The 16681-nt window shown below is 48.8% G+C and overlaps 1 protein-coding gene across 1 annotated transcript in view; it reads left to right on the plus strand.

Annotated features, from left to right (window-relative positions):
- The window catches only part of LOC311344730 (short transient receptor potential channel 7-like), a gene marked incomplete at both ends in the record, with an annotated part of 44904 nt that overhangs the window by 22359 nt on the left and 5864 nt on the right, over nt 1-16681 (plus strand). Inside the window, 7 exons of the mRNA XM_084469083.1 lie at nt 1114-1330; nt 2094-2327; nt 5219-5305; nt 5854-6118; nt 6649-6690; nt 7873-7935; nt 8180-8219. Of these exons, the coding sequence (XP_084325209.1) occupies nt 1114-1330; nt 2094-2327; nt 5219-5305; nt 5854-6118; nt 6649-6690; nt 7873-7935; nt 8180-8219 (948 nt within the window). The remainder of the gene's footprint in view (nt 1-1113; nt 1331-2093; nt 2328-5218; nt 5306-5853; nt 6119-6648; nt 6691-7872; nt 7936-8179; nt 8220-16681) is intronic.

Raw genomic sequence — 16681 nt, forward strand, 5'->3', positions numbered from 1 at the left:
CACTTCATGGCACGAAGATCTGTCTCTGCAGGATCTGTGTGTGTGTGTGTGTGTGTGTGTGTGTGTGTGTGGCTTGAAGGGGATGCGGTTGAGACCTGGCGTGATTGATGCAATGCATGCAGGGAGTTGAGAGAGCCTGCGGATTGGTAATATTGTACACAGCAGGCCTAGGGTTGGCGAATGGTGGGGCTTTAAATGTCTGTTTTGTTGTCTGTGTGTGTGTGTGTGTGTGTGTGTGTTTGCGTCATATACGTGCAGTGTTTCTTATGTGTGCGTCTTTTATGTGCGTGTCGTGTGTCTGTGTCTTCTGTATGTCGGTCTTGTGTGTGTGTGTGTGTGTGTGTGTGTGTGTGTGTGTGTGTGCGTGCCCACTCGTAAGAGTACCTTTATGTTTTCTTAGCACACTATCAGAGCGTTGTGTGAGCGACGCGCTGGCTCCAGGTGGTGAGAGCTCCTCCCGTACGGAGCATTACCATAAACGTCCTCCGCTCTCCGCTGACACGAGGAGCCTCTCCGAGTGCCCTCCACCGCGCTGGCACACCGGCACACCAGCTGCTTCCTGCCGGCTGGAATGATTGCTGCACACGATGAACAATCATGATATCCTCCTGTGTTTTGTGTGTGTGTGTGTGTGTGTGCCCGTGAGTGTGTGTGTGTGTGTGTGTGATTGGGAGTGTGTGTGTGTGTGTGATGTGTCATTTGATATGAAAGTTATTTTGAGTGGATGGTGAAAATGACATAAAAAGCTAGATAAATAGACATAAAAAGCTAGATAAATAGACATAAAAAGCTAGATAAATAGACATAAAAATAAATCTAGATAAACACAGAAAAGCTCAAGAAATGGACATAAATAGCTAGATAGACGCATAGACAAATAGCAAGGTAGACATTTACATAAAGACATATATAGATAGACATACAGGTCATATAAACTGTTCGTTGTATAGATCAATATGTCAACGCACACATAAACTTTGTTACTTACAGGTAAACACTTACACACAGTATTTTTCCAATTTGCCTATCAGAACAAAAAAAAACATAATTTTGAGTGGAAATGGCGGACAGATTGACTGAGCTTCTCCAACGCCCCCCCCCCCCCCCCCCCAGCTGGGTCAGATCCTGCGCAGCCCCTTCATGAAGTTCGTGGCCCACGCCGTCTCCTTCACCATCTTCCTGGGCCTGCTGGTCATCAACGCCTCGGACCGCTTCGAGGGGGTCAAGAACCTGCCCAACGAGACCATCACGGACCACCCGCGCCAGGTGTTCAGGGTCAAGACCACCCAGTTCTCCTGGACCGAGATGCTCATCATGAAGTGGGTGCTGGGTGAGTCTCCCGCGCTGGACCCAGGAGCACGCGCACACGCGCGCGCGCGCACGCACGCACGCACGCACGCACGCACGCACGCACGCACGCACGCACGCACGCACGCACGCACGCACGCACGCACGCACGCACGCACGCACGCACGCACGCACGCACGCACGCACGCACGCACGCACGCACGCACGCACGCACGCACGCACGCACGCACGCACGCACGCACGCACGCACGCACGCACGCACGCACGCACGCACGCACGCACGCACGCACGCACGCACGCACGCACGCACGCACGCACGCACGCACGCACGCACGCACGCACGCACGCACGCACGCACGCACGCACGCACGCACGCACGCACATCTAATGTGGTTCAGCCATCTGCCTGATCAATAATGAATTTATATGAAATGATTAGCTCCCCCATGGAATCGATGGATATAAATAAAACAGCTGACGCATTTAAGTAGAGTGTGTTAACCTGGAGAGGGAAGAGGTTATGAGGGAATAACCAAACATATACATTAGTGTTGGAAAGCTCACACAACTCCTGTCCTTCTGTGTGTGTGTGTGTGTGTGTGTGTGTGTGTGTGTGTGTGTGTGTGTGTGTATTATCTGTGCATGTGCTTGTGTGTGTGTGAAGCATGTGTGATTGTGTGTTACCTGTGTGTGTATGGGTGTGTATATAACATGTGTGTGTGTGTGTGTAACCTGTGTGTGTGTGTGTACCCATGCACGCCCCACGCCCCCCCCCCCCCCCCCAGGCATGATCTGGTCGGAGTGCAAGGAGATCTGGGTGGACGGCCCCAGGGAGTACGTCATGCACCTGTGGAACGTGCTGGACTTCGGCATGCTCAGCATCTTCGCCGCGTCCTTCACGGCGCGCTTCATGGCCTTCCTCAAGGCGTCCAAGGCCCAGCTCTACGTCGACCTGCACGTGCCGGACGAGGACCTGAGCAGCGCCACGCTGCCCGAGGAGGTGGCCTACTTTACCTTTGGTACGTACGCCGCATCGGACCAGAGGGGGGCGAGGGACCCTGTGGGTGGGTGGGTGGGTGGGGGCAGGGGCGTACTTAGTCATTTGGGGGCCCAAGGCAAACCCAGTCATTGGGGCCCTCCACATTCTCGTTCTGCACTGTATATATATATATCGTATAACTCCGCTTCATTTTCTCAACCCGCGCGAACTAGTTTGTTTTGGTACCGTCTTCCTGAATCAAGCTTGCACATGCGCAGTAACATGGAATAGTCCATTGCATGAGAAGGGAGGGGGGGGGCAGTCAAAAGATCATGATAGATTAAGCATTTTTATGGATTTTTAAGCGCACAAATTAAGACTAAAAAAACAATAATTGCTTTAAATCGAAGAAAACTTTATTAATCAGTTTTGTGTGAGACGTTTGGGGGCCCCTGGAAATCTCGGGGCCCCAGGCAATTGCCTGTGTTTGCCTAATGGTAGGTCCGCCCCTGGGTGGGGGTTTGAGTGTGTGTGTGTGGGAGCAAGGGCTGGGGTCTGTGTGTGTGAGGTTAGGGTTAGGGGTGTGAGGCTGTGTGGATGGGAGGGTGGGGGTTTGTGTGGGTGGGTAGAAGGGTGTGTTTATGGGGGGGGCAGGGGTGGATTTGTGTGTGTGTGTGTGGGGAGGGGGGTGAAAGGGTGGGTAGGTGGATGGGTGGGTGGGTGGGTGGTTGTGTCTGTGGGTAGAAGGATGTGTTTATGGGGGGGCAGGGGGTGTGTGTGTGTGTGTGTGTGTGTGTGTGTGTGTGTGTGTGTGTGTGTGTGTGTGTGTGTGTGTGTGTGTGTGTGTGTGTGTGTGTGTGTGTGTGTGTGTGTGTGTGTGTGTGTGTGTGTGTGTGTGTGTGTGTGTTTGGGGGGGACGGGATGAAAGTGTGTGTGTGTGTGTGTGTGTGTGTGTGTGTGTGTGTGTGTGTGTGTGTGTGTGTGTGTGAAAGAAATAAAGTGAAAAGAAAAATTGCTGATTCCCCACACTGTAATCTTCCTACAGATAATCGTAGTGTTCCTCTAGGAGAGAAAGTGACTTTGTGGGAAAGGTGTTGTGTCAGACAAGCTACTGAATTTTACTGCCAGGCAAAGTCGACTGAAGTAATCTGGTCTAACGCTGGCAGAGAGAAACTCAGATCCACTGAATTCACTTCAAGAAATTCCTCCCAAGGTGTATCTAATTCATCTACATCGTTAATGAAGTGTAATCAATGAGCCCCTTAGGCTGATTGGTATAAAACAATATAACACTTTCACACTCCTTATTTTCAAATTACAACATGACTGATTAATTACAGTTTTCATCAGGATTTTAACGGCAAAATCCATTTCTGAATAAGAAATCGCAGGGGTAAAAGAGTTGATGCAAAAACGATGACGTGGTCTAGTTCATGCGTTGTGTGTGGTTAGGAGCTGTAGGGTGGGGTTACAGAGTTGTGTGAGAGTGATCTGGTGTAGCTATAGGGTGGAGTTACAGGCTGGTGTGAGAATGATCTTGTGTAGCTGTAGGGTTGTTGTGTTACAGCCTGGTGTGAGAGTGATCTGGTGTAGCTGTAGGGTGGGGTTGCAGGCTGGGTGTGAGATTAGTTGTTCTTTTTTTTTTTTGTATTATCGAGTCTTTCTCAAGATCCCTCAAGGACCCATGTGAAAACGAGTGTTCGTCTCAAGGGGTTCTTTCTTCGATTTAAAAGAAAAGAATGCACAACAATGACGATAAAGATGAATTAATTAGTTGTGAATGTCAGTGATTCTCTGATGAGCTACTCTCTGCCAACATTAGACCAGATGACTTTTAATCAACCGAAGACCGAATCAGTCTGACATCCGACGACTTGTATTTCCTTGGTGCTGCAGAGCTGCATAAGAAGATATATTGCGGTTAGTTTGTATTCACCACGTAGGGTCTAAGGTCTATATGCATTTAAATATGGCACGTAGCAGGCATGAAAGTGGGCAGGCCATGGGCTATTGGCCTCCGGCTATTGCTGCTGGGGCCCCTTGAATATTTCTATTTAAGAAAATCAACCTTTCTCTGCATGTGTGTGTGTGTGTGTGTGTGTGTGTGTCTACAGACGCACGCACACACACACACACACACACACACACACACACTCTCTGATTGATGGTGCACACACTGCCCCGACCCAGCGGCTGACGACAGGTAAAGGTTAAAGTTAGAATAATGGAAGGCTTGTTGTCGTGTAAGATAAACAAGTGGTTTACGGTCAACACCGGGCCAGTAAGTCTGAGCATGTTGTTTTTTTGCTCGAACTATGAAGATTAGTATAACCTTTACTACTCCCCCCCCCCCCCCAGGCAAAAATAATGGAGAGCAATGAATTAAATATGGTCAGTCAGCATGGGACTTGGGGCCAGAGGGGAGGGGAGGTGAAGTGGGCTCAGATCAGACCAGATCAAATAAGTAGATTTGAGGTCAATATGAAGGAACTGTGTTTGTGTCTTTTTGTGACTTTTCAAACTAGTTACCATAGTGATGTTATAAAGGTGGTGTGTCCTCCACTCCCCTCCCACCCCCCCCCCCCCCCCCATAGGCACGCACGCACACACACACACACACACACACACACACACACACACACACACACACACACACACACACACACACACACACACACAGATCAGAGATAAACCACACAATGCTTAATATGAAACACAACAGATACACAACGTTATTATTATTAAGGATTGAGAGGGAACACACAGTGTAAGCTGGCGGCTCCTTAAACGATGATAATGTTTGTATTTGCACATATAGCGCATATTCGCACCCGGCCCCGGACAGTGTCCATTAAACATTTAAAGGGAGCCTTTATCAGTGCTGTCATCTTGTGGTGTGAAGCTGTCATGACACACCGGTGGCTTGATTAGGACAGCCCCGCAGCCGCGCCTCGCTGGCCTCCTGCTTCTCGTCACACACTCATGAGCTCATTTCCTGCGGAGCCTTCTTTGAGTTGAGTAAGACAAAGGCCACGTTCTCTTTAATGTCACTGGTCGCTTTGGGTCAGCGGTGATGCTGCTTGTGAATGTCATGTAAGAAGGAAACTACGCTGGGTAAAAGGAAGCATGTGAAAAGAGGACAGAGGCATATGAGCTGAGATCACGATTTAGTCGTTAAGTCATTGATCACCTTTGACCCTTAAAGGTCATTAATGAGTAATGATAAGTATTCAGCTCACTCAAGGTGTACTGTTGATATGTGTCGTTTATTGCAAAATGTTAGATATTGTCTTTTTTTTTGTATTAGTAAAGATTTCATTATTTTGTTCTGTGAAAATAGATAAAAAATGTAGGACATTGTAAAATTAGCATTCTCAACGTGCAAATCCAAATAAAGTGAATGAATAAGCGTGGGACAAAATGTCCTTACAATATATATATATATATTTTGATTGGGTCATGAAAACATCACACAACTATGCTATCCAATAGAATCACCCCCATCGCATTTACACGCAATTTCCCCTCTAACCCTCCACCCCTGCTTTCCTTCCCTGGTTCTCCAGCCAGGAACAAGTGGAGGCCCTCGGACCCCCAGATCATCTCGGAGGGCCTGTACGCCATCGCCGTGGTGCTGAGCTTCTCCCGCATCGCCTACATCCTGCCCGCCAACGAGAGCTTCGGCCCGCTGCAGATCTCGCTGGGCCGCACCGTCAAGGACATCTTCAAGTTCATGGTGATCTTCATCATGGTGTTCGTGGCCTTCATGATCGGCATGTTCAACCTGTACTCCTACTACCTGGGCGCCAAGTACAACCCCGCCTTCACCACGTGAGTGCCACCGTCGCCGCCGCCGCTTGCCCCCGGTGGGGGGGTGTCGGGGAGGGGGGGGGGGGGGGGGGTGGGAAGAGATTGGAGGAGGGGGAGGGTAATGAGTGGGATGATGTGCAGCGTTATCGTGGAATGAACCCCCGACAGGGTGATGGATGTGGTGACCTTGAAACTCCCTGTCAGGATAGCTTTGCTTTCGCAAAGATAATGACTGGCCTGCTGTACGTCCGTTTCCGTTCAGTGGGCGGGAGGGTTATTCAACCCCCCCCCCCCCCCCCCTTTCGGAGGGTTGAATAATTGCTCGGTGCGTTTTGATGGATCTTGTTTTTAACGGCGATCTAACCCGTCTTTGTGACTCCCGTCATTTCCCTACGAGGAATACGCTGAGCTGAAACCGCTATCCGCTCCACGCCGCACTGCACCGCTCCCATGCATCCACCACGCACTTACTTCCTCCTTCGATCGATGGTGAGCCCCCCCCCCGTGAATAACGGTTACCAATTAGTCTGCTCCTTTTATCCCTGTTAAAGGACAATGGCCGTGGGCATGCAGCCCAGGGAGATGGGTGCCCCGTAGGATATTGACCTTTTGTCACTTCCTCCCCATCTCAGAGTTCCTGCTGGGATATATTGAGTCCTTGGTCTTGAATCGGTTGCACAAGATTGAACCTTAATGTCCCTCCGCTTCAACAGGGGAAAAACCGGGATGTTTGTTTTGTTTCAATTGAATGAGGGGGCCAGTTGTTAGGCAACTCATGATTCACGTCGCAAAAGGAATCCGTGCGGATCTCATTTCAAAGCCGTTGTGATGACAGAGTAGGACAGCATAGCATTTCTTACCGCTGGTACACAATTGACGATCTCCCTCACGCTGCCTTTTAAGCTCCTCTGTCTGCCACGTTGAGTATGGGCTGAGCTGGGCTTCTTATATTAAGAGTGACCTGCAGTTAGGGTTAGGGTTAGGGTTACGTGGTTCATGTGGCTATTGAAATGGAGTTGTCTGACAACAAGGTAAATATATTGTGTTGTGAGTGGAGTGAGGGATTTATAAGTTATTTGCTTGTGTGTAAACTCCTATTGGATGAACCGTGGGACATGAGATGGTTTCATTATTCATCATTAAGTCGCGTGTGTGGTTTTGTGGTAATGCTACTGTTGATGACGGTGTATGTTTCAACAGCCTCTATCTCCTATTTGTGTGATGACCCAGTCGATCAGTTGTGACACGGTGACAGCAAAAATAGTGCATTGTCATCCCGTTTCATTTACGCATTTGCTTTGCTTTATTTCTTGATTTTGATTTTTTATTTTGATTGATTAATTGCTCGTTGAAGCCACCCGTCTCTCTGCTGTGTGACAGGATTGTGTAAGAACCATCTTTCTCTGTCATCACTCATCCAGCAGTGGAAACAACTTTGAGACGGCCCATTTTAGTTTGACGACAGCCCCAACCCTCCCTCACCCTCTCCCTCCCTCACCCTCACCCTCTCCCTCCCTCCCTCCCTCCCTCTCTCCCTCCCCACCCTGGAGGCGAAGATGCTCTCACATCCTAAGAGATTCCATTAGAGTCCATTAGTCGGGATGACTCATTGTGCTTCCAGATTCTTGTCTAGTTGAGGCCGTGGTCTATTGGGTTTGATGCCGGCTGGAGTGGCACTGCCCTGTACTTATTGGCCCTGTGGCCTGTCAGCCCGCATGCCTCCTTTATACCACAGCACAAGGACCTCTGTTGCTCGTGTCCGACCTGTTGTCCAGGCGACGCAGAGCTTTCCCCGTCCTTCAGCCTGAGGGCACGTCCCTGAAGGCCACGATTCAAACGTGTGCAGTGCGTCCAGTCTTCTAATAGAAACATGTGTCCCTGCCTCATCTCCCACGTTGTTACTGCTCCCCACGAAAGACAGCACTGTTGTGGTGTCTACGGGGCCATAAACACAGTTTAGCTTGTCAGTGCTGTTGCCTTTCTGAAAGTTTTTTTCAGACGGTTTCGGCTGGTGCCGGGAGCTGCATTAAATTGCTGTGATGTCAGGCATGAGAAATCTGTGGTTGTGGCTGCGTTCCCCAGGCGTGCCACCAGGGGTCTCTCTAGCTCCGAGTCACGGCAGGTAAACACAAGGGCATATGAGAGAAAATGAGTTAAACCACCATTAAAGTAATCATGTTTGTGCTTTGCTACTCGTATATATCACGGTTGAAATGTTATTACCCATCTGTTCATTCTTTCCCTCTGACGATACGCGTGTTCCCCATCAATCTGTCTTTTTAGTGTTATCTGTCTGGTGGTTCTGTTTCTGTGTGCCCCAAGTGTTTGTTAAGGCAACAATGTTTTTGTGCTGAATTTAAATCGATGTTTGTGAATGGCACTGTGTGTGTGTGTGTGTGTGTGTATTTGCTGTTTTTCTGTGTATGTGTTTGTGTGAGCATGCCTGCGTGTGCTTGTGTGTGCGTGTGTGTGTGTGTGTGTGTGTGTGTGTGTGTGCCAGCGGACGTGAATTGGTGCGTGCATATGTGTGTTTGGGTGGGTGTGGGGTGGGCGGGGTAGGGTGGGTGTGATGGATCAGCGATGGACAGAGTGGGAAGCAGGTGGAGGTGGTAATGATACCTCAGGAGGAGGACACCCTGGGAGTGGACGGAGAGGGAAGTCAGACCCCATCAATATTCCTCTCTCTGTGTCTCCTCCTCCTCCTCCTCCTCCATGTGTCTCCTCCTCCTCCTCCTCCATGTGTCTCCTCCTATATATCTCCTCCTCCTCTCTGTGTCTCCTCCTCCTCCTCCATGTGTCTCCCCCTATATATCTCCTCCTCCTCTCTGTGTCTCCTCCTCCTCCTCCTCCATGTGTCTCCCCCTATATATCTCCTCCTCCTCTCTGTGTCTCCTCCTCCTCCTCCATGTGTCCTCCTCCTTTATGCGTCTCCTCTATGTGTCTCCTCTCTGTGTCTCCTCCTCCTCCTCCATGTGTCTCCTCCTATACATCTCCTCCTCCTCCTATGTGTCCGAGGCTGATGAACAGACTACACTAATCGAGCCCAGATTTCACACGACTTTTGGGTGTCACAGACGATGGTTCAGCGTAGCTTTGATAACGGGCGTCCTCACGCGGGATCAGGCCGTCGTACGCTGTGTAGCGTGACACGGGGGCAGCTAGTGATGTGGCGTCTGCCATCATGCACTAACCATGCGCCGACGTCATTTCTAGCGTCATTGTATTTTTTCTGAAAACACTGACGTTGATCCATACATATATATATATATTTTGTGACGGAATGTCACGTCACGGTGAACGTGTCCGGCCAAAGTCTCAAGCAAGATGTAACGAGGCAGTGATTGCAAGTAGTCAGTGTAACCATTGTTGTTTTTGTTGCGTGTCTTGATAATGCACGCACACAAACAGCTGGAGAGGACTTTAATGAGGACTAAGCTGTTAGCCATCCATCCCAGGAGGCGGAGTCTGAAACACAGGCTGGGTGACTCACATGTGTAATCACACACGGACACACAGACAGACAGACAGACAGACTGTATTTAAGTCATTTTTTTTCTATCTTTGCCTTGCAAATGTTTATATTTGCACATGCACATAGAGGTTGCAAACACTTGCCGCGCAATGTACAATCACACACGTATTCATACACGTACATACATGCTCTCGCACATGCACAGACTCACACAAATGCAGAGGGCACGATCTGTGAGATTTGGATCTTGACATCGCTGTGGCAATGGTAGTCCTGGTTCTATTTTGAAGTCAGTCTTGCATGGAGACAGAATGGTGTGTGTGTGTGTGTGTGTGGGGGGGGCATTCACAGGGACGAGAGAGAGAGAAGTAATAGGGGGAGGTAAAAACCAAAACAAGGATGAGTGACAGAACACAATGAGGAGAGGAGGATGAAAGAAAAACAGGAGGTGCAGTTCGAGGTTGACAGAGGCTGGACTCAGAGAGGAAATGGGGATGAAGAAAAAAGGAAGTCGGAGATGGACCTAGAAGAGAGAGACGTGAATTGTAGAATGGTATTTCGATCTGTTTGCAGAAAGGACACATGTTTGTCAGATGAGCTAGGTTTCTTTATCTGGTTAGAAACTAAGCCAAGGTGCACTGGGCTAAGGCGCATACCATATAGGCACAGTCCTAATCGCAGAGACCCAGGATCGAATCCGGCCTTGGTCATTTACTGCATGTCCTCCCCTCTGTCTTCCACACTTTCCTCTCTATAATAAAGCTGAAAAAATGCAAAAATAAATCTTTTAAAAAGAAACTAAGCTAACCAAATCGATAACGTTCCCAACCCAAAGCACATCAGAGAGAACTATAATCTGCATAAATTAGCAGTTATTTTTATCAAGCTTGTCCAGAACATCACACATCATAAAATAAAATGGCACAATAATAATAAAATACAGAATAAAACTAAAAACACTACAGCAAAACAAACACTTAATATCACTGCTTTGGCAGCAATTATGGAGATGAATAGGATGACATCTGTCCAGGATGAAAAGAAGAGGAGGTGACAAGGAAGAATAAATAACTATTTTTCTCTATCTATCTATCTATCTATCTATCTATCTATCTCTCTCTCTCTCTCTCTCTCTCTCTATCTCTCTATCTCTCTATCTCTCTCTCTCTCTCTCTCTCTCTCTCTCTTATTTCTTTATCTTTCTCTTCTCATTTTCTTTCTTTTCTCTCTCTCTTTCTTTTATTTTCTCTCTCTCTCTTGCTCCCGCACTCTGATGGCAGAGGTGGACTGAGAGCAGGACAAAGTGGTCAGAGCCGGTGAAAGACATGATGAAGAATGGGCCAAAAGGGAGCTAAAGGTCAGACTGACAGCCAGCCCCAGACCAACAATGCCAGCCAATCCAGAAATGTTGAACAGACCTATTACTGTATGAGAAAGGGAGAATACACCTAAATATAGATCTCATGGGCGGAGAAAAGCACTAGAATAATCACACATTCACCCACTTACAAGGGAAGACAAATGCATATGGAGGCTGTATGTGCGCATGCACGCACGCACACACGCACGCACACACACACACACACACACATGCGCATAATTACACGTCCCATAATTGACACTCACGTGAAAAAATCAATCCAGCATCGATAATGTCATGTCGTTGCCCTGGCAACACGTGTATGTCCGTCCTAACAATGGGGCCGCCGTGTCTTATTGAATTGGCAGGGTGAGAGATGATACAGGGGATCTGGAGGGAAGGTCCCCGTCTGCTCTATCAGATTAGAGCCATGCAGGCAGAGACCCAACGACGTCTAGATGGAGAGCAGGGGAGATGCAACTCAAATGGTTGAGGAGTGATCTATGGGATGACAAGGAGGTAATAAGCATCTCACGCATGAGTCAAGGGGAGGGAGGGGGGGGGGGGGGGGGGGTAGGGGAGGGGAGGGGGGCTGGTGTGTGTGTGTGTGTGTGTGTGTGTGTGTGTGTGTGTGTGTGCGCGCGTGTGTGCGCGCACAAAGCCCATCTCTTAATACGTTCAGCAACTAGTGTGCATCAATAGTTGGCACGTATGGTATAACCTACACACACACACACACACACACACACCCTGTTGCTAATGTCATAACAACATTGACAACATACTTAAACCAGTGAACACATGTTTATGTTAAGTATGTAAGTAAACTGTCAGTACATAAGGACGCGACATAAACCTACTCATATCATCATTAATCCCCTTTCCTCTCCTCCTGTCATGCACACACACACACACACACACACACACACACACACACACACACACACACACACACACACACACACACACACACACACACACACACACACACACACACACACAGGGGGGTAGCACTCAACCAAGATGACTATGATTCTCTAAAACTTGAGGTAAGCAAGGATCCCGCCCCCTGCTGTCACCATGGTGACGGCTGTGGGTGTGGAGGAGAGAAACTTGGCTTTAAAGTATTTAAAGACATTTCCCACCTATGTCTGATTATCCTGCTGGCCTCCCAGTCTCCACCTGAATGAGAGGGGGGAGAAGTGGGAGAGGAGAGAGATGAGATGAGAGGAGGAAAGGAGTGGGAGACGAGAGCGATGAGATGAGCTAATGGGTGGAGAGGAAAGGAGTGTGAGAGGAGAGATATGAGATCAGAGGATGGGTGGAGAGGAAGGGTAGTGTTAAGGAGGAGGGTCAGAGGAAAGGAAATGAGGGACAGAGTGAAGGAAATGAGGGATAGAGCGAAGGAGAGGAGTGGTAGAAGGAAAGAGAGATGAGAATCTTTGGGTTGTTGCTTCACATGAAATCCTGGTGCTCTGTGTGCTTTATGCTTGAGGAAGAAACGTGCTCTCGACCAAACTATAGATCAGTGTGGAGCAGCAGCATGAGGATCATAAGGTGTACAGCAACAGGCTGGGAGGACGATATAAAGGCTGCACAACTACAAGTTGGGACAAATAATGAAGGTGCTGGAGAAGGATAAAGAGAGAGAGAGAGAGAGAGAGAGAGAGAGAATGACACAGAATAATGACTCCAGGCGTTTTAATAAATGCAACAATGATTCCTCTGGATCGCCCAGATGGGATTGTATGTTTACGACTGTAAGACAATGAACAAAGGCAGTGGGGCAAAAAAACAAAATTAGAAAAATCTCATAACAAAGGACTGATGAAAATAATAGATTGTGAGACGGCAGAAGACCTGAAGAGGACAAGAACATCTTTAGACAGGAGATTAGTTTGGATGGAGAGAGATTGAGAGCTAGAGACAGGAACAGATAGAGGGGGGGGAGAGAGAGATTGAGGACAGATAGAGGGATGGAGAGGGGGAGAACGAGGTGGACACAGAAAGAAAGAGTGAGGGATGGGGGAGAGAGGGCTAGAGAGATAGAAACAGATAGAGGGGGAGGGAGGGAGAGAGAGAGGTCAACAGAGAGGGATGGAGAGGGGGAGAACGAGGGGGACACAAAGAAAGAGATAGAGAGTGAGGGAGAGAGAAAGCTAGAGGAACAGGAATAGATAGAGGCAGAGAGAGCGAGAGGGAGAGAGAGATAGAGGGGGAGGGAGTATCTGTATGTGTGTGTGTGTGTGTGTGTGTGTGTGTGTGTGTGTGTGTGTGTGTGTGTGTGTGTGTGTGTGTGTGTGTGTGTGTGTGTGTGTGTGTGTGTGTGTGTGTGTGTGTGTGTGTGTGTGTGTGTTAAGGGGGACATGGTGGATTTGTCCGTGTCGTGGTCTGATTTGGGTTTGGACCGCTCCCACAGTACTGATGGTGCTGTGACTCACCACCATCCCACACACACACAAAGCCACATGCTGCGTGTGTGTGTGTGTGCACACACATTGTGATCAGCCAATCTTAATAGTAGATAATGGCCCATTCTCCATCTGTGTCTCAGATGCTCTCAGTCATCACTGGCATGGAATACCTACACCCATGCAACACATCCACATACACACACACACAAACACAAAGACACTGACTCCCTTTCAGTTACGGTGCAATGGATTTTAGCAGTTCAATACAAGGCGAAATGGAAGTTTTAAATAACTGGAGATTTATCAGCCCACTCACACTGTCTAAGAGTGATCCCGCTCCCAGGCTGATTGTGTCAAATCGAAACAGATTTGAATCATTAATTAACCTCGGTTAAGGCTTCGTGATTGCCATCATGACTATGTTTTCTCTTTTCCTGATTGGGGGGGCACTGACACGACTGACAAAGTGGTGAAGAGAGTGGAGAGTATGTCATCCTAACCAACAGCAGAGGGCCGGCGGAGAGCCGCCAGTGATTCAAGTGCTAATTGAGACACAGCACAGACGTGGGCTGCCTAATTGTTCTCATTTTAGCATTTCCATAATGACCGATTTGAAATGGTCTTTTACTTGAAATTGAGATGTGGGAGGAAAAAAAATTGCTGCTTATATAAAAAAAAAAAAGAACAAAAAATGACATTGTACTAGGAAATAATGAGGCTTCGGGGCAAGATGACTACAAATCCCCCTCCTCTGGTCCACACTTATGGCTGAGGATGGACGTGGGACGTACAAACGGAGGAAGGAGTTCCATCGGCCACTGCTTCTCGGCTGTAAGGGTTCTGGCTGGCTGTCTTGCTGTTGAAGGGCCAAATTAGATAAAGTGTGTGTGTGTGTGTGTGTGCGTGCGTGTGTGTGTGTGTGTGTGTGTGTGCGTGTGCGCGTGTGCAGAAGAAAGTGCCCTTATTTACAAGTGCATTTCTCTTCGTTGCATATCACGTCTCCCCCTCCGTCCTGCAGGGCTGAAAAAACTCTTCAAAGTTCCCAGCGATTAAGGTGTAGCAGACTCTTCATGCGTCACAATCACAAAGCAATTCCCTGACACGACGACCCGGCCTATAAACCGATGGGAATAAACGCACCCTCCCTCCCACCCCCACCCCCCCCCCACCCCCCCACCTCTGGGTGCACTGAGCTTGGACATTTACACCAAGTAATCGGTGTGTGGCGTACACACGTCTCAATCCTCGCGGGATGACTTTGCGGGCGGTTCCTTAGCTCCTGTCCCCTAACAGGGAGCTCTCTCACTGAGTAGAAACGGGGCAGATGCCGTTCTTTGCCAGTGCCATCGACAACGCAGACCAGTGATCACAGGCACCTTACCTGTCACTGACCGGAGCAGTGACTCGGAGGCAAAGCGGAGCTATGCAGAGCTTCCTACATTTGTACCCCCCCCCCCCCTCGTCTTGTCACCGCGTCCACCAGGGGGCAGTTCACACCACCGGCGCGTTCTTCACACCAAACGACACGTCGGTCGCCTGGTCGCGGTGACGCATGAGTTTTGTCGCGCGACAAAGTCATAATCCGTCGCCGTAGTGATTTGTGCAAGTTTTATCACGTGCGCGTATGAGGAAGTTGAGTTGTTGTGGAAGTACCAGAGACGTCAGAGAACCCGACGCAGTCTGTTCATAATATCATCGGGAGGCGCACACAGCTTTTGGCCGTGATATTATGTATTTGACAATTATGCGGCGAAGGCGAAGTGAATATTCACAGAGCCTGAGGTGAATAATTGTTTTAGTATATACTACACGTGAACACTCCAAAAATAAACAAGATAACACTTTTTGCCGGGATTTATTTGTTTTTATTAGCGTGACGAGACGACCGCCACGCGCGCGAAAACAATATACCGAGTTTGAGATCTCAATCATGGGATATTGCCCAATATCCCGAGATGGCGAACCAATCAAATTGTGCCATCTTAGCAGGTTCACGTGTAGCATAATACATTATATAGACATTTAATATTATATGTTATTACACGGCTCTTCTCAATCACTCAATCACTCAATCTCAAATCACTCCGCAAGTAGTCCGGTAACTTATCAACCCCAGCGGATTCGGTTGCTTTTGGTGTGAACGTACAGTTAGTATGCATGGGTCATCGGAGGGCAAAATGGCCACGTGGACCGTCTCTCGCGTAGCGACGCAGAACTTGGCGGCTCTTCGAGCGCTCTTAACGTGAACACATTTGAGACGAAAAGTTGCCTTCTTACTATAGTGTACAAGTGGGACGTGTATAACCTCGTTCATTGTTTTCAGCTTTTGTTTATAGAGGTTGGCTGCGCAATTTCAGCAGTCAGAACCCCCATGAACACTTAGAGACAGATGTTGTTCGGTAGGTTAACTGCTAATGAGCTGCAGCTTAATAAGACTTGTTTAACAAAGAGTGTTCCTCATAAGCAGGATCGTCACGTAGACAAAATATCGTGAACGAACGAAAACGATACAAAGGTGACTCGGTCGCACACAAAGACACAGACGCAGACACACTCACACAGACACACACATTGTTTGTTTGTGTGTGTGTATGCGTGCATTGCTTTATGTGGCATGCCTGTGTGTGTGATCATCTGGGCCCTGACTTCTTTAAGCCCTATCTTCCTTTGCTGCGTGTGGTGCACCAGCGTCTTCTCTTTTTAAAAGTAGTTTGCTGGGCTGGCTCCGTTGGTGTTCCCTCTGTCAAGGAGATGCCCACAGATCTCCAGCGCTGTCCACCTCCGCCAACACGTCCCCCCCTCAGGCCATGAGGACGGGAGGCTTCCTCCTGGCTCTGAACCCGTCACAGCATGCCCCCGAGCCTTGTAGAGACCCCCTGACCACTTCTCATGGATTATTCAGCTGCAGACAGGCTTCCAAACACTGGTCTTTGCAGACTTGTGCCCCATGGCGACCTAGCATCTCTGTCTCTGTCTCTCGCTCGCCGCCCTCTCTCGTTTGTACCCCTCTGTTGCTGGTTGCCGCTGGTCAGAGCATGATCGCTCGGCGCTGAGCAGGAAGCTGACCGTGGAACCGGCAAACAAACCGGGCGCGTACACGGGGAACGTCATTAGAAGAATCGCGGCGGTTCATCTTGGTCCGTCAGGGACGTGTGTGCGGCTCGTGCCATGCAATCAATTTTTCTGAAATGTTGAAAAGTCAATATTTACTGCCGTCATGGAGTTAAAAGATGCTGTTTCGCCCCGGAGATGCTTGAACATGCGCTGAAATCTGAGTGGACCAGGATGACGTACGCAGGCCATTAGGAATTGTGCGCGGCTGAGCAGCCAGGCTAGAC

Source organism: Micromesistius poutassou (genome assembly GCF_964030765.1).
Source record: "Micromesistius poutassou genome assembly, chromosome: 6".
Lineage (NCBI taxonomy): Eukaryota > Metazoa > Chordata > Actinopteri > Gadiformes > Gadidae > Micromesistius > Micromesistius poutassou.